Source organism: Brassica rapa, chromosome A01 (genome assembly GCF_000309985.2).
Source record: "Brassica rapa cultivar Chiifu-401-42 chromosome A01, CAAS_Brap_v3.01, whole genome shotgun sequence".
Taxonomy (NCBI): Eukaryota; Viridiplantae; Streptophyta; class Magnoliopsida; order Brassicales; family Brassicaceae; genus Brassica; species Brassica rapa.
The window spans coordinates 21,810,047-21,829,042 of NC_024795.2; the positions used below are offsets into that span (position 1 = coordinate 21,810,047).

The window sequence follows — 18,996 nt, forward strand, 5'->3', positions numbered from 1 at the left end:
TTTTCATTGAATAATGTTTCTCATTTCATGAGAATTTGGTTTTCTTTCTATCAGTAACTATGTTTACCTTTCGTATCATTTTGAATGATCACGTTTGATGTTTCTTTCTTATTTTTGAATCGATTTTACTTATGTTTTAGTTACAAAATAGGTACAAATCATGTACTTTAAAACCGAAGAATCGATTTTACTTATGTTTTGGTTATAAAGTAGGCACAAACCAGGTACTTTTAAATCGTAGAACCGATTGAGATCCGAACCCGAAGTACGTCGGGTTGTACCGGTTCTTTGAAAATTTACTAACTCCGATCCGAACCCGATAGAACCCGAACCGGTCCCGTACCGAACTCTTATATAACTCGAATGGGGCTGATTTTTATAGACCCGAAAAACCAAAATCCGATTGGACAAAACCAAAACCCGATTGGAATCCCAAATATCCATGCCTAAAATAAATCATTTTATCATTTAAGACAAAGCGAAGAATAAAAATCATTGAAGAGATTCTCAAAGGATCTGATTTGACAGTTAGACGATTTTAAGGTTGTTTTATCCAATACTTGTTTGTAAATATTTTCTTGGAAGTGTGGGAATCTCTGATTAATCATACCTCAAATAATTGATCGGTTACGTACCTTTAATAATATTTGAACTAACGTTAAGTGATGTATTATCAACTTTGCAACAATTTATCCAGCTCTTAAGGAGCTGGGAAATTATTGAATCTATTGAAGATTGAACATTGTCTTGATGTACTGGATTAAAAACCCAAAAAGGTTAAATCTCTTAACCGATGCCCATTTTAATATGCAAAACTATGAAGCTTCTTAATCAAAACTGAAACGAACTAACTGAATATATAAATTCATTTTAAACAGCATTTAATATTACGTCTAATCATAACCAAATTGATTAGACACTGCATCTATTACGTTTAATATATTGTGATGGATATTGTTTTAGGTTTCAAATGGTTTATATTAGTTTGTTGTATAAGAATAAATTATTGTTGAGGACTTGATCGATCACCTAACACGAAGGGTGTTTTATATGCTTTACTGGCTGATACAGACATTTTTGGAAAAACAGGCCTAGTGATATAGAGTGCACTGAATACTGCATGGTTTGACTTAAATTTAGAATGCCTTCCGACAAATGCAAGAGAATATTATATGTTACAGGATTACCATGGAAATTGAATGAGTCGACCGCCAAATCTAAACTGGCCAAATAGCAACTTTGTTTACAGTGAATTCATGACATATAGGTCTATACTAAACCCTAATTTTTTTACTACTAAGCTATCACTACTTAGTTTTTAGCACGAAAATTTAACAAATATAGGTCTATACAGCAAGGAAGATATTCAAGAGGTCAATATATGAATCCCGAAAGTAATCGAATCAGTAACAAGTAATCAAAATGATAAAACTAAAACGCAAACGAATACATGCAAATAAATTTTATTTCACGAATCGAATCCTTATAAGTCTAAATCGAAATCAAAGCAAAGATGAAATCTAAGCAAACAAGAAATGAAAACATGAAATAAAATAATGAAAACATCTCTTCGATTTGAGCTAACTATTGAGAGAGATGGCGCAATGTGGACCTCCGATATATACCTTCAGCGACGGAATGGACTCTGAATTGGCGGATGGGAGAGGCGGACCAGTGTTTCGATTTGGAGAATGGAGCTCACTTGATTTTAGAGTTCTATGAGAAAGAGGGGATAATTAGGAAAGATAGAGGGAAAACACGATTAGAGAGAAGGAAAGTGAGTTGATTAATGATTTTCACTAAGTGTTTACGCAGAAAAGCTAATTTTGGGTTTCTGCTTAATGAAACTCTATCATAGCGTTTATACAACGCTATTATACTCCACATTTTTTTTTTAATAATCTACGATAGCTGTTCAGTAAAACAAGCTATCGTACTGTGCTATCAATGTGGACTTCTTTTGTAGTGTACGAAATATATATTTTAAAAAAAAGTCTGAATCTGACATCAATTCTTTTAGCCAAATATAGAGATTCCGTAAACCTGTATATGTAAGTTGAAACTATTTTAATTGAAAAGGAAGAAAGTATATCACTTCTCCAACCATCTTAAGGTAAGGAAAGTACATCACTTCTCCAACCATCTTAAGGTAAGGACTATACATATATACACAGATGACCTATGAGATATGCGTCGACATTATATACACATATGGAGAGAGAGCGAGAGATATGTACATAATATATATTTGGATAATGTAATTTGATTTGAATGATTGGTTATGAAGTTATGAACTACTCTATAACATTTTTTTTTAGCTTATTACGTTTGGAAGCTTGGAGCTCGGACGGCTAACAGAACAGTTCATATATAATAAAAAGTGTGTCAAACATTTGGTCAGATTTTATTCATTTTTAAACCATAAATATAATTTTGAATATGTAATGTAATGTAGCATTTAATAAAGTAGTTAGATTGATGAATTTCTATACTGGCCCGAACTTTCAAATTTTTTTTAAACGGATCAATTGTACCAACTTCGTGTGAAGATATTAATTTCAGTCGTATAATCTTATCATGTCTACATTAAACGAAATGTATCTATATAATTGTAACATCATGAGTTGTTATATATGGAAAGTTTTAAGATGATTGATTTGACTATCTATGTTACCAAAGTTGACTTATTTTTCCGTCACAAATTCGTTTAGAACTCCAGAGTTAAACATGCTTAGGTTGGAGTAGTGAAAAAATGAGTGACTTATCAAGAATTGATTTGTGATATGTGTGAGTGAGGCTAAAGCACAAAAAAGGTCATATGGTGATTGTAGGGTTAGTAAACAATGATTTCGTGCCTTTAATAAATTAATGCACCGACTGTTGGAACGAGATGGGTCTACAGGCCGAAAGAGCAGACGTGGGTGGCCCATTAACCGTGGACGGTCGGAGCGTTATAATAATCTTTCCCATACGGTAGACGCATAATCTACATATATAACCTTCAATGACCTAGGTATAACTCTCTCAAAACTTTATAGAGATAGATAATCGTGTGTCGATTTCCGAAAGCTTTCTTTAATATGCTTTATGAAATGGTAGCTCCTCGATATGTTTACAAACATATACGTTGTAGGATTTACAAATATCCCACCGATATGCGCTTATATATATTTACACAAACTATATATATATAATTAATCACTTACACACCACGATGTACCCACTTTCAAGCAAATATATTCAAGACGGGTACATATATAAGCACCACCAAGTTCACAAGGGTGTTTAAATTAGAATTGATTATCATTCAGAAGCGACCATTAAAGTTAGCCAACATGGAAATAGGAACGACACATAATCCTCTACTCCTCAAGTCCATATTGTTGTTATTGTTGTTGATGTTTCCTTCTCCAAGATTCCTCGTCATCGTCATACTTTGTTCATACCCTTCTTGGATTTGGATCTGATTATCCACCATGCCTCTCGTAGTTCTCTACAATACCACACATCAAAAACATATTTACGTGTTATCTCCGTTAGATATAATGTAAGATTGTTGATACGAAAAGATCATTGAACCTTCCTTATAATCAGACAAACAAATATTGATTTTTTTTTCTAATAATAAAGGAACAAGTCTGCCTTAATAAAGTATTGTGCAATATGAAACTTCTTTTTATTTTCCGTATGTATTATAAAAGAATTTAATTCAAATGGATAGATAGAACATGTAATATATATGTATGAAAGAAGAGTAGAGAGATTACCATAACGAAACTAGAAGAGACATAGTCCTCAGTTTTTCTAGGAAGCGTCTGAATATGTTCAACCTGACTGACCTGTTCAATACCATTCACATAAAATTGTAATTTGCTCTAACTACTATTAAGGGAGATACTACAAAAAGAGATAAATAAAAAGGCATAGTAATTATTTGAGGTTTATGTGTCATGATAATCAATCATGTCTTACAATCTTATTAAAACTTATAAAGAGTCCATCGATTTGCACCAAAAGAAAATATAAAAGAAATTTATGATAAAATTTTCAACCTTGGATCATGTTGTATTTGGATTAGGTTACCTTAGGGCTATTAACCGGAGAGCTAGCCGTGTCCTCTAGAGAGTCATCCTCAGAAATCTTTTTGGTTCTTGCTTTCCCAAACTTCAACTTGGCCGGAAAATTAACTGGAAAGTTCCGGCCGGAAAAGGCGTCAGTGGCGGCGTCGGAGATCAGAGAAGGAGAGACGCCAAGAAGCGAACAAGAACTCTTGTCTTGATGATCGCTGTCTTCACAATGAGTTCTGTATTGATTTGAGAAATCGTCGAGATAAGTTGTCCATCCACTCTCTTCTTCATGATCACCAGCATGATGATGATCATGATCATCAATATCAACAACATCATCCTGATGATCGAAAGGGGAGTGATTTTGTTCATAAGTATTACAAGAGAATGTATCCATCATGTGGAGAAAGGAGGAATAACCCAAGATAAAATGGAATAGTTCTTTAAGTGGTTGTGTTGGATATATATATATATATATATATATATATATATATATATATATATATATATATATATATATATATATAGAGGTCGTTAAATTTCATGGTATTTTAAAAAGGCGAAATAAAATTAATTGGAGAGATAACAATCGGAATCTTGATGTAGTCATCACATGGATCCCAAAGCGTTGATCAACATTATTGATGAAAAACCAAAAGCCAACGAGGGACTTCTGAAGAAGTTCCATGTGACATTAAGCTACTTTAGAAATGATGTTTAAGTTCTAACATAATTCATACATTTTTTAGTGAAAAACCGATATACAAGTCCATTTTTATTTTCTAAAATATTTGCATATGTATACAAATATGTGGAACAAAACGTTTACATTATTTTTTCAAAAGTAGGATATTGTTAAACTTAAGATTTGTATGGTTTTGTTCTTCTCAATGATGTCTTCTTATCAGTCGTTTTGACCCTTTAATAAACTTAGATGAGATTTGCCCCAACTTACGTTGATTTGTGGCCATTTATATATTATTAGATGAGACATTGCTTTCCATCAAATTCATTTATGCAAGTTAACAATGTTGAATGGTATGAGTATATATTATATACATTATGTAAAATGATTGATGATGATCAAATAAAACGTAGACAAAACCAACACCAAACCACCACGAGGATTACATAAAGGAATTTTCTAAATAAAAATGAACTCATTAAGGGTTGGTCAGTGTGAAAAGTAATACAAATAGCCCAATATGCCTTCCTGATGTGGCCACCAGATTTGTAGTTCTTTTTGCTACTTCAAAGAATAAATAAATAATTAAACCCAACTTGTTAAAGGGAAAACTTTTATTAAATTTGTAACCGAATACAAACCAAAATAAAAGGAGAGGGGAGGAGGAATGTTATGTTCGTTGAACTTGACTACGTTTGATGTTGCGTGAGAATGGCAATGCCAAATATGTAGACTTTCTTTCTTTTATCGTTTGGCCGTTACAAAATGATGACACTTGAAACAGTTTGGAATTGGATGTGATGTGCACAAACATGTGAAAATGGAATACGATGACGGATTGTTTGTCACCTTATAATAATGGATCACTTTTATAACGGAACTTTGGATAATAACCATTTGTAGTGGTGAAATTGGTCGAGTAGCTTGTAACTTTTTCGTAAGCCATGTTACAAAAAAAAATACCTTTTTAGTAAACTGACGTAATAGTTATGCAATTGGACGAAAGCTTCTATCAATCAAACACACAAATTTCGAGATACAAAGGAAAATATAAATAATAGGAATACAAATTTACGTGATCAACTTTTTTTTTGGATGAATGTGATTTAACTAAATTTTTTTTTTATAAAGAATGATAAATGGTTTTTGAGATTTTAAGAATGGAAAATTGAAACAAAGAAAAATCGAGATATTTATTAAAGCAGAGTGTTGAGCTTTTGTGGTTTCATCTGCTGATTTGTGGAGCAAACCATCTGCATATCACATCTTCAAACTCTTGGATCCTTGCTCTTCTAATGGAAACGATGCGGTTCCTTACAACTTTTGTCCACAAGTTTGATTAGGGCTGATATCATCAGAGAAATTTCACCATGTCTGCATTTGTTCTCTCTCCAAAGAATTGCTTTACGTGATCAAAAACGCTACGAGTAAATAATTAACAAGACTAGTTTTTATAAAGAAAATGGGAGAATTCGGATTAATCTTCTAACTTGAGAGTGAGAGCTTGAACTCTAGTGTCTATAGATGTGAGTAGGTAATATTAGGCCACATAAATAAATTAATAAAAAATCAAAAGCGAAATGGTATTTACTATTCTGGAATTTACTGGAACCAAAATTCTCCAGTGGTGATCGAAAGCGGAAACATTACAAAAATAATAAGAAAAATGTCACGATCTCCTCTCTTTTTTTCCATGCTACTTTTCTCTCAGTACCATTTTTTCTCTGTTTTCTTTTCTTTTTTCTTGTTTTTTTGAAAGAAAATAATGAAGAAAGCGGGCGAAATCTCCGCCGCATCATCTCTCCATTTCGCTTTTAAAACGGCTAGAAACGGTGCTCCGATCATCCCACGGCGGTGAATGAAAAATAAATCGGATTTTTTCTTTTATATATATATATATATACAAAAACTTGTGGAAGATGCTAGAAGTCGATGAGTGGTTCTCCGATGGTGAGATTCCTCTCAACCGTCCATGGCAAGTCGAAGAGCTTGGCCGTGACAAACTTGAAAATCTTATTTACGTTTATGTTGTATGAAGCACTCGAGAAGAAGAGCGTCGCGTTTAGCGCCTTCGCATAGGTTCTCGCCTGGCTAGCAATAGTCCATTGAAGATCAATAGGAAGCTGAATAAACTCATCAAACTTGGTTCCTACCATTACTGGGATTGCCGTCTGCACAAAAAAAAGCACATCAATGTTTTGCTTTGCCCTCATCTAACATATCAGTTTTACAATTCTATTTGGATTTAAAACTCTGAATCTTAAAACATATTTAGATCAGTTAACAATTCAAGTTCATATAACAAGACTAACTATAAAGAGATAAAAATGGTAAATGCTAGTGATGTGTATGAAATTTAAATCTCTCACCTGATTATACTTTCTAGCTTGTTGATACCAGCCAATAACACTGCATAATGACAAAGATAAAAGGAAGTTTAGCCTCAACAATTTTTTTCAAAATCTTTTCATGTTTTAAAAAGCCTTAAACAGTAATTTGTACCTGTTAAGAGTGCAACGACTGGTGAGATCGAACATGAAGAGAATGGCTACAGAGTCCTTGCAAGCCATGGGGATTTGATCCCGTGATCTCTCAGCTCCTGTAAAAATGTTAATTTAACTTTCTAATTAAGCTAAATATTCCACCAAGACTAAAGTATCATAACATTTCTAACATTACATAATCTATTCTTACAGAAAAATGTTACCTTCTAGTTCCCAGATGCTGTAGGAAATGCGAGCACCTCCCATGGATAACATCTTGTCCGTACAACTGATCCCTTTCTCCAACTCTCTCATCTCAACTTCTTTCTCTTCCCCAACATATTTGGCCTTCATAATTAAAATCACTATTAAATATATATATATATATATTTATAAGTAATGAAAATTGAAAATTCCAATTTTAAGAATTAACATTCAGTTCGGTCGGTTTGAACCCGGACACAACAAGTAACCCCTTTATTATTTTGGTTCCGATTAATGACTTTTTTAAAATGATTTTAAAACTCGAAAAATTGAAAGAGACTTAATGACTTTTAATGTAAACTAACCAGGAAGCAAGTTTTTCCGATCTGGGGATCTCCTAAGAGGCTGATCTTAAGAGAAACCAGATCCGAATCTGATCTCCGGTGGCTGTTATCGTGTTCGTGCACCGATGTACGGCGTATGACGGGGATGGGAGGAGGCTGAGGACGAGAGACAGGCGGAGACGGAGTGGTGGCGCGTGACAGCAATGAATATCTCCCTGATCTTTTGGAAGAGAAAGCGACTATTCTGCTCCAGAGAAGTCGCGTGAATCGACGGAGAATCAATATCCGACGGTTCACTCTGTTCCTGAGATTGTTGATTCGAACGATTCTAAGACAGGACTGAGCCATTTTGCTATCTCTCTCTCTCTCTAGAGTGATTATAAGAATGGAGAATGTTTTCAAGAATCAAAGAAGAAGATGCAGAATTGAGAGGATATAGAAAGTAGGATGCAGGTTCAAGAAGATGTGATGATGGCCAGAGAGAAGCTGATGGGTTCCATTTTGGCCATGAAAAAAGGGAAAGGGGAGCGAGAGAAAAGGAATATACGTGAAAGCTTCTTTAGGTTTATGTGTTTCCTCATTTTTTCCCGGAAGGGACGACGACACACTTTAAAAGCTTTTTTTAATTTATTATTAATTAACATTTTTAATTTAAGTTTACGATAATTAATTAATTAATCATTGGGGGCAATTTGGAAAATTGCGTGGGCAACGAACTTTTCTGGTGTGAGAGATGAGAGGGAGATTTTTCGGATGTGACGACCACATTATCTTGGGCCTACGTTGACCTTTTAATTTGTAGAATATATAACGAAAAAGACGTAACAATTAGTCATACATTACGTGCTTTGCATTTTGTATGCTGATTTTTCTACATCTATTTAGCCTCAAAATTTTGACAAATTGAGAAACTACAACATTATTTGTTCCTGAAGTTCATATAGTATTTCATGTAGAATTGTAATCATAAATTTAAAGTCTTCTTATGAGCAAAATATAATATTTTATAGGTTATGGTGTTCCTAGTAATTGAGCTAATGATTTAGAAAAACACATTCTATAATTTTTAATTAAACACATTCTATGTTATTGAAAATACTTATAAACTTTTAATAGTTTTTATTAAGCTCTTAATGATTTAGAGAACGATTTTAGATTTAAAAAAAATACTAAAACACAATTTTGTAAGATTGAAATGTTTTCATCATTAATCTAAAAACCATCACCGTTATTCAAAGAGTATAGATGTCTGCAAAGAAACTTTCAGTTCAAAGAACACATGGAACCTTATTCGCAAACCATCATCAGAAGGGCCATGGCATACGCTGATATGGTTTAGACATGCTACACCAAAATTCAGTTTTTTTGTGTGGCTTGCGGAAAATAACAGATTAACAACATGTGATAGAATGTTGGGTTGGAACTCCAATATCTGCTTCTAGTGTGTTTTCTGCAAAGATCCGATGGAAACAAGAGATCATATGTTTTTCTCACGCAATCTTTCAAGAGAAATTTGGGTGAATCTATCAAAAGGTCTGCTGAATGGAAGGGATGAGACAGAGTGGCAGCGTCTGCTGAATCTTATGTCGGGAAAAGGACAACAACAAAAGTATTTTCTTCTACGTTACGTATTCCAGGCAACTGCGTATGGTATATGGAGGGAAAGAAATGCTAGAAGGCACGGGGAGAGTCCTCGGACAGTAGCATCTTTGATAAAAGAGCTGGATAGACAAGTGAGGGATAGAATATTTACCAAAGGAAAGGAAAGGGTACGAGGGATGTATGCAGGTCTGGCTTGCAACAAGATGAAGAGAGTCTAGAAAAATTTATAATTTTATGCCAACATAGTTGTAAAAACCGTTTACTTTTCTTTTTGAATTAATTTAACATTTCATTCAAAAAAAAAACTATCACCGTTATCCAGTATCACTTATAATACTGTTAATGTAATGAGCTCATTACATGTTTAGCAACAAAGCATGCAATGATGATGTGTCTTCATATACCCACCACATGTGAGCCATTTTTTCGTGATTACACAAATATGGGCTTCTTCCTATAATTTCGATATATTGAATCATAAGTTGAAGTTATAAAGAAAACAAGTTTAAAGATTCTTTCGACATAATCAAATTTTACAAGAATAAACAAACCATATGATTTTGGCGAATCAAATGCTGTTGATTTAATTCGGTTTAAAAGATGTTGGTTCAAATAATGAACTTTGGGTTAATAATTGAGATCCACGTGAATTAAAGAAACACGTAATGAACAAAAGGGCCAACTCAAAAACATGTCTCCGACCACTGTGGCACTGTTTCTAATTTATTAAAACCAAAATGCACTATCATCTAGTAGCTGCTAACTTTTCGTTTCTGAATGATTTACTAGAATTGGGGGATTGATTATTAGCTTTTCTTTTAGTTGGGGGATTACATTACACTTTCCAAATCAAATAATCGCACCCAGCCGGTCACGAGATTTCGAGAGCATTACTCAAAACAAGAATTTTGTATAAATTAACCTATAATGCATGAAATCGAAAGGCGGTACGCGGAAGCGGAAACGTAAAAAGCGTGCAAGCACATTTTTAAAAATATTTAAAAAATGGATACGTGTTGGAAACGTGTACATATATATAAATATAATATATTGAATCACAAAACTAAAAATGTTTAAAATGATAAAAATTCAAAGCATAATTTAAATATTGTAATTCGACATAAAATTTGACACGAACAAAAACTAAACATAACGTAAAAAATAGAGTTCAAGCTTGTACGAATAGTAATATCTTAAGCTACTAAATATGATACAAATAAGCAATTTATAATATATCACATGAATTTAACACGTTGCGACTCACGATCAAACAATGCTATATATAAACCACTTGTTGGGATCGGATAAGCAAATCACGCTAGCTCTGAACCCACACTGTTGGGGAAATAAGAAACGGACACGGCGCAGCGGAACTTAGCGGTCGTGTTTCCCCTGACCTTGTGAGAACCTGAGAGGAGAATACTTCGAAAATTGCAGGATATGATATAAGCAATAATAAAATGAGACAAGCAATTTTAACGTGGAAAACCTCTTCGATGTGAGAAGGAAAAACCACGGGACCGTAGTCCACTCAACAATCCACTATATAAATGTATGTGAGTACAACCACGTCCTCCCTGTTCAACAGCCTGAACAGAACAGAGACACTAGCTTCAAAGAGCTATCTCCAACACAAGAACAACAACAATAAGAGAGCAACACAAAGCTTCAAAACCGGCAGCAACCAAACGACCTCAGCTCACAAGGATTCCGGCAACCAGAGACTAATCCCACCGTACAAATCCAAGATGAACAAGTCAACAACACCTCTGCCAAATCTTAGCTCAATCAGAGAAGCTCTCACCGTCGGATTTACCAAACACTCAAGACAGCACCACTAAAGAACTGTGACGACCAGCTTCACGAAAACCCAGACAACAGAAGATCCAACCGTTAGAATCCAAATCCCTTCGGTGAACCTTTAACCCACTGACTGACGAAGCTTCCCACAAAATATCAGTCCGATCAGGATCCGTTTGACCCTCCAAACCTGCCTTGACAAACCCAGACGAAAATCTGCCTCTTCTCTCTTTTTCTCTCTTTTGTGTCCAGAGTCTTCTTGAGTACTCTTCTTTCTTTCTTGTATTATGTCTAACTGTTCAAACTAGGTTAAGAGACTTTATGTATGTGTCTCACTAACCCTAATAACCTCCAAAGTCCAATACTAATCTCATGGACTAATATCAATAGCCCATCACCAAGTTTGGTTATCACCAACCAAACCCATTGGGTTTCCTCCATCTAGAAGAAACCCAACAAACTCCCCCTCCGACTAGGTGGAGGAAACAGCCATTCCGGCTATCCCTCGGCATACTTCAAGCTTCCCCCTCGGCAAAGACTTTGTCATCATATCAGCTCCATTATCATCCGTATGAACTTTTGCAAGTTCCACTTCCTTAGAAGCAACCACATCTCGTATCCAATGATATCTTCTCTGGATGTGTTTCGACTTCGAATGAAATGTAGAATTCTTCCCGAGACAAATAGCGCTTTGACTATCACAAAGCAACTCATACTTTTCTTGCTTGAAACCGATCTCTTCACAGAAGTTCTTCATCCACAACAACTCTTTACAAGCTTCAGTTGCAGCAATGAACTCTGCCTCAGTGGTAGATAATGCAACACACTTTTGCAACCTTGACTGCCATGCCACAGCTCCACCCGCAAATGTTACCAAGTAACCTGAAGTAGACTTGCTAGAATCAACATCTCCAGACATGTCAGAATCAGTGAAACTGACCAGCAAAGGCTTCTTAACCCCGAAAGTAATCTTCAGATCAGAAGTCCCTCTGAGATATCTCAAAATCCACTTCACAACATTCCAATGTTCTCTCCCCGGATTGGAGATAAACCTGCTGACAACTCCAACGGCGTAGGCTAAATCCGGTCTTGTACAGACCATGGCATACATCAAACTACCCACTGCAGAAGCATATGGAACCTTCGCCATATCTTCCTTCTCCTCATATGTCTTCGGACTCTGTTGACTGCTCAGTCTTAAGTGTGGTGCAAGCGGAGTACTCAACACTTTAGACTTGTCCATGTGAAACCTTTTAAGTACCTTTTCAATGTACTTCTCCTGAGACAAGTGAATCAGCTTCTCACCTCTGTCTCTAGCAATTCTCATACCGAGAATCTGTTTCGCTGGACCCAAATCTTTCATGGCAAAGGACTTCCCGAGTTGCTCTTTTAGCTCCTTAATTCTTTCCATGTTCCTGCCCACAATCAACATGTCATCGACATACAGAAACAAGATGATAAAGTCATCATCACCAAACACCTTCACAAAAACACAATGGTCTGAATCAGTCTCTGCATAACCATGCTCCCCCATAACAGACTTGAACTTCATGTACCACTATCTCGGTGCTTGCTTCAATCCATAAAGGCTTTTCTTCAAGCGGCAAACCAAATTTTCCTTGCCCTCTTTAACATAGCCTTCCGGTTGTTCCATGTAGATCTCTTCCTCCAAATCACCATGAAGGAAAGCAGTCTTCACATCCATTTGCTCAACCTCTAGATCAAGGCTCGCTGCCAATCCAAGAACAACCCGAATGGATGACATCTTCACAACAGGAGAAAAGATCTCATCATAATCAATCCCCTTCTTCTGGCTGTAACCTTTCACAACCAATCTAGCCTTGTATCTGGGTGGCTTATTTCCATCTTCATGCTTAATTCTGTACACCCACATATTAAGCAAAGTCTTCTTGCCCTTAGGCAATTCCACCAACTCAAAAGTGTGATTCTCTTCAAAAGAATTCATCTCCTCATCCATGGCTCCAAACCACAGATCCTTGTGTTCATCCTCCAAAGCTTCATAATAGCTTTCAGGCTTTCCCCCATCAGTAAGTAAAACATACTCATCCATGCCTCTTCTCTCCTTTCTCTCTTTTGTGTCCAGAGTCTTCTTGAGTACTCTTCTTTCTTTCTTGTATTATGTCTAACTGTTCAAACTAGGTTAAGATATTTTATGTATGTGTCTCACTAACCCTAATAACCTCCAAGGCCCAATACTAATCTCATGGACTAATATCAATAGCCCATCACCAAGTTTGGTTATCACCAACCAAACCCATTGGATTTCCTCCATCTAGAAGGAACCCAACACCACTTGCATAAAAACAGACAAACAAGTGACAACACATCAAACAAAATATAATTATTGATTATTTATCAAATCAAAAGTTACATACCTTTACTCTCTTCTCTCACAATTATGGATAAAGGTTGAAGAAGTATAAGTAACTTCTTACCGTAAGTGAATTCAAGCTAATCTTTTCATTTAATTGTTAAGTAGGGTTTTGTTATTACAATGGGATAGTTCGGTAACCTATTCACAAAACAAATTAAAATTAAAAATCCCAAAACAAATTTTCAGCTTCTCTAAACCTAAAGAATTTATCTCTTCAAAAATGCTTCCGTCCATATATCCATCGAAGCTTCCAATTCTGAATCGCGTACTTCCATAGCGGTTCCAAACGTCTTATAAACCGAATTGCGATCCCATGTGGATTCCAAGCAATTTCTATTCTGTTTCATGTTTCGCTTCGGAAGCACAAAACGCATGACAACGGACGATTCCATGCTACGTAGAAATTAACTAATCCCCTAGACTATATTTGCGAAATGATTTTGCCACATGTCTTTTTTACAATCAATTTCACAAAACAAATATGACATGACTACGGAAATTGATGACATGTCTTATAGTTTAATGTGACATAGACAATTGCATTTAATGTTAATTTATATTTTTGATAAGCTTTTTAAAATATGGTATTAACTCATATATTACATTTATGTCAATTTATATTTTTGGAATGTTTTATAGAATATGAGAATAACTCATAATTCATCATTAAAATAAATATATTCAAATATGGCATTATAAATTTCAAAATATAATTTAATTATATATTTTTAAATTATACAATTTTATTACTAAAATTTTCAAAAACGTATACAATTTTTTTAGAAAATTATAAAAATTTAATCGTAAAATCATTATTTTCTTATATATCTACAAATTTTATAAATATTGTTTAATTTTAATTTTTGGTAATTATGCAACTTTTAAAAATTTATTTAATATATTTAATTAAAATAAATAGATAGAAAAATGTATTTAAGATTATAATTTCAAATATATACATGCATATTATTAAATATAATTTTATGTTTAATTAAATCAAATTTATATTAAAATATTGATACGAAAAAAGAAAATTTACAATATTAATTAAATTTTATTTTAAAATATAATTTATATTTATCTGTTAAAATATTTAAAAAAATTTTACTGCACATGGTGCAGAAAGACACCTAGTATCTTATAATTCTTTTATCTATTGTAAGAAAAAAATAGAATTATATCTTTAAATTATAAGAATATTTTTGGAAAATAATTATAATAATACATTCTCATAAATTATTTTTCATCAGTTCTTTGTTTTTGTCCTTTTTCTTTGTTTAAAAACCACATTTTTGCTGGAAATCCAAACATTGTAAATAGTCTCTTTCAGCGTGAAAATCCAAGTAGCGGTAGTTACAGCCGCAACTTCTTTACCCAGGGCCAGCTTAACGTTGGTTTGTTTTTGTCTTATATTTATGTTATATATATACAGACATTAATTTACATATATAAAATATATTTTTAGAAATGGATGTCTATAAAATAGAAATTTATTTTAAATGTTTTATTGCAATGGGTCAGCTCTAATTGCACCTTCCATCATCATGCTTGCAACTTGCTAAAATAAGGAGTTCCATTTATCTTATAGTTTTTTAATACTATAATTCTTGATTTTTGTTGTTGTTGCTGGAACTGCAAGGCATGCATCTGAAAAGATCAAGAAAACAAATTATGAAAAAATTTAAATAAGAAAAACAACCTAGAATTAATAAATCAAGCTAATTAAAATTTTTAGCGATCAAAGCTTCCCGGCAACGGTATCAAATTTGATGCTTGCTCAAATTACCATAGCGCAACTTTACTCTTTCAAATAAGAGATTCAATTATGTATTTAGGGATTGTATCCACAAAGAGCGAGGACACACAATAGATTTAAAGCAGTCAAAGCTTAAGGTAGACAATAAATTATAAAGCAGTAAATAAACATAAAGCAAGGTGAACAAGGTAGTTGTTCGGTTAATTAAGGTTGTAAACAATAAGAGAAAATAGCTAGATGTAAGGTTCAAGTAATCATGATTATAATGATATAGAATGCTTAAGGTATGCAGATGACAATCCTAGAACTCGATGTCTAATGCATAAGATGTCCAGGTTTCGCTGCGAATCAAATTTATTGACTAAGTCAAGTATCTCAGCTTTCACTTGTTGATACGGATAAAGCGTCGATCGATGCTATTGACTTAGCGTCGATCGATGCTATCTTAGACAAGCATTAACGAGTTGATCGATATGTTCACTAGTGTTAACCAAATCAGATGTCACATTTTTATAGTAATCCTAGCTCAAGAGAATCTATTCTGGTACAGAACCTACCGTCATAGTTGTGCACAATCCTAAGATCAAGGTTCTAGTTAGCTACATTAGAACACAAACATTAATAGCAATTCTTTTGAAGGTTGTTTAATTATCACCTTAGCAATTTTATAGTTTTAGCTAATCCTTCATAATCCTAATAACCCTAAATCTAACAAAGAGAACTAATATAACATGATCAAGCAAAGCATGACAATAAACTGAATTGAATGCATAAATAGAATAGTAGAAAACAATGTTATTCCAATACAATGCTCTGAAGGAGTCTTCGATCTACTTTCCAAACTATTAAAAACCCTAAAACTGTATATTGTCAATAATAAAAAATAAGAAAGCGTGTGTTGCCCAATACAATGGCAGAGCACATAAATATTAGGTTAAAGTCGGCTAGGGGTATTCTTGTAATTGTGTAGAAATTGGGCTTTAAGTCGACTATGACCAAACCGGTCCGCTACGACGACAAATGGTGTTTGTCGACGAGGATTGACTTTGAATGTCAACTTTGGCTGGTTCTCTGAACAGCTACGAGTTTCTTCTATATTTATCTTCAAAATGCTCCATAATTACCACTTTGTTCCAAAATATACATGAACTCGTAAAGACTTTAAAAGTATTCTAAAACATAATAAATGGACTCTAAAACGCTGATAAAATCTATAGTATCAAGTATGTAGAATATGTGTGCCTTTATCAATGATATTCTTCTCCTTAACAACAATTTTTTTCATATTTAACTATTTTTCAGTGATTCCGAAATGCCTACTGATAAAAATATACTTATTTCACAAATCAATTCGGCTCAATTCTAAGGTAACTCATATATATCCTTTCACCTATTTTCGTTTGCTTAATTAATAATGAAAGTTACATTTTCCTAATACAATGATGAGATGGATTGATCCGTTTGCTCTTCACTAGTATCAAATTTCAGCTGTAGTTGCTTTCACATATCTAAACTATTAAAGCAGAAGTACAATTAGAGCTGAACCCTGATTTTTCCTTAATAATTACTAACTTGTGCCACTGGAATTAACGTTAAACCTAAAGTCTTAACTCATTAAGGTTGTTTTGGTCTTTTGCTTGCATTAACCTAATTTTTGTTATTTGATTGATTTAATTTTAACTTTTTTGGCGACAAAGATAACGAGTGATGAATGCCTGGGAAAATGACGAAGGTGTAAATTCCTCTTAGCGGTGTTATTCTGTTTATCAACGGACGGTGGAGAGCTCATCGGAGTTGCGTAGCACGAGGCAGAACGAAAAACCTTCCTGTATTATTTACCATCGAAGCTCCGTAGATCTCACAGTGTGATCATCTTTGTAACACTCCATGGCTTATACACTCATCTCTCACTCTTAATCTTCTTTCAATTGATTATTCTCTGTAGATATCTAAGATTTCATAGTGATTTTGCTTTTTTCAGTAAGAGGTTTATGCGTAAAGGACATTTGTATCCACCTGTGCCGTCTGAGGAAGGAGAAGTTCATGGAAAAGTTTGATTTTTTAATCATTTTAGGAAGGAGATGTTGTTGAGGGTAATGAATATGAGAGAGTGACAGTTGGTGTTGTATACGGTGTGTCTAAAATTCTCATCTCCATGAAACAATATTTCATGAGACTGATTCTAATGTTATTTTATTTGGATGTAGAGGACAATTCTGAGAAGATGGCTGTGAAAACATATAAATGGATCAATAACGATTATATCAAAGGAGAGTAAGATTTCCAGATTTGACCTTTTTGTTAACTCATAATTGGTAAGAAATGAATCTTGATTCTCGTGTTTGATCGTGGTGTGGTATGTTTTGGATTTTTGTTTCTTTTGGTTAGGAGTGCATGAAGAAACTTATAGATATGTTCAAAGATATCATGGAGTCGAAGCGAAATCCTGGAGAGAAGGGAAGGTGTGACTTCAACCATGTCCTAACCGAAAAGCAAGCCAATGCTCCATCATTTTGAATAAAATCTGTGTTAAGAGGATGTTGTCATTTTCTCATTTAATTTATGAGTATAATAAAACCTAGAGAGTTATCTATTGTGGAGATCAGTGAAAAGAATAGTAATCATACGTTGTTTTGTGGGTTGTATTATTGTGTTATATAAGTTTTCTAGAGATTTTGGCATATATCTTGTGAATGGTTTGGTTGATGCCAATGCTTATGTTTTCTTTTTTTTTAAGGATCAAAGTCTGATATACTTTGCTAAAATAATAAACTCAGAATTATTGACTAATCCCTCTTCTATTCTCATCAAACTTATTCCTACAATATAGACCGAGAAATTCTAAGAAACAAACAGAAGGTCAAAGAGTTTGCTAATGAGGCTTACGCTGAGAAGAAACTTTGTCAAGAGACAATCTATATATATATAGGACAGTTACCACTAAGCCATTGAAACTTTCTTGGACACATATACAAGAACCACTAAGTATATAATCACAAACTCTTATGTACATTTACAATAATATGAATTCAACTTTCAAGACTCCGATACTTTATTTTATAAAAAAAAATAAGTAAGTGACTAAGCTAATATATTCTTAGAAAGTGTGAGAACGTTGACAAGTATGAAAAAGCATAGATTTTTGTTTTCGTGACAAAGTTAAGAATTTTGTAAAAGTAAGTTTAACATATAAATTTTCGTGACAAATATGAAAAACCATAGATTTTTGTAAAATTTTGACAAAACAACTCATAACATACTTCTCTAATGTCTTAATAAAATATTATTTAAGGGTGCAATAATTAAATATATTAATTCAATAAATTTTGTAATTTATAGACAAAACAATAACAGAACAAATTTTGAAACATTTGTTTAACCTATCGATTTTTTTTCATGAGAATCCAACTAAACAAGATAAAAAAATAATCAGATTTACAAATATTTAATTACCATTTTATTCAATTTTGATTAATTTCAAATTATCATAATGTATCTTTTTGAAGTTACAAATATGAAAAAGCATAGATTTTTGTACAATTTGACAAAACAACTCAAAACATATTTTTCTAATGTCTTAATAAAATATTATTTAAGGATGCAATAATTAAATATATTAATTCAATAAATTTTATAATTTATAGACAAAACAATACCACA

The 18,996-nt window shown here is 33.5% G+C and overlaps 2 protein-coding genes across 2 annotated transcripts; both read right to left on the bottom strand.

Annotated features, from left to right (window-relative positions):
- Nucleotides 1–3,135: 3,135 nt before the first annotated feature.
- On the bottom strand, nt 3,136–6,048 carry LOC103835026 (vascular-related unknown protein 1). The gene is made up of 3 exons (XM_009111122.3): nt 4,084–6,048; nt 3,768–3,839; nt 3,136–3,493 (listed from the first exon to the last, which is right to left on the bottom strand). The coding sequence occupies exons 1-3, from the start codon at nt 4,465–4,467 to the stop codon at nt 3,308–3,310; spliced, it is 642 nt and encodes a 213-aa protein (XP_009109370.1). The 5' UTR covers nt 4,468–6,048; the 3' UTR covers nt 3,136–3,307.
- A 275-nt stretch (nt 6,049–6,323) lies between these two features.
- LOC103835036 (septum-promoting GTP-binding protein 1) lies at nt 6,324–8,138 on the bottom strand. The gene is made up of 5 exons (XM_009111133.3): nt 7,805–8,138; nt 7,460–7,583; nt 7,255–7,351; nt 7,122–7,161; nt 6,324–6,923 (listed from the first exon to the last, which is right to left on the bottom strand). The coding sequence occupies exons 1-5, from the start codon at nt 8,129–8,131 to the stop codon at nt 6,675–6,677; spliced, it is 837 nt and encodes a 278-aa protein (XP_009109381.2). The 5' UTR covers nt 8,132–8,138; the 3' UTR covers nt 6,324–6,674.
- Between the last annotated feature and the right edge of the window lie 10,858 nt (nt 8,139–18,996).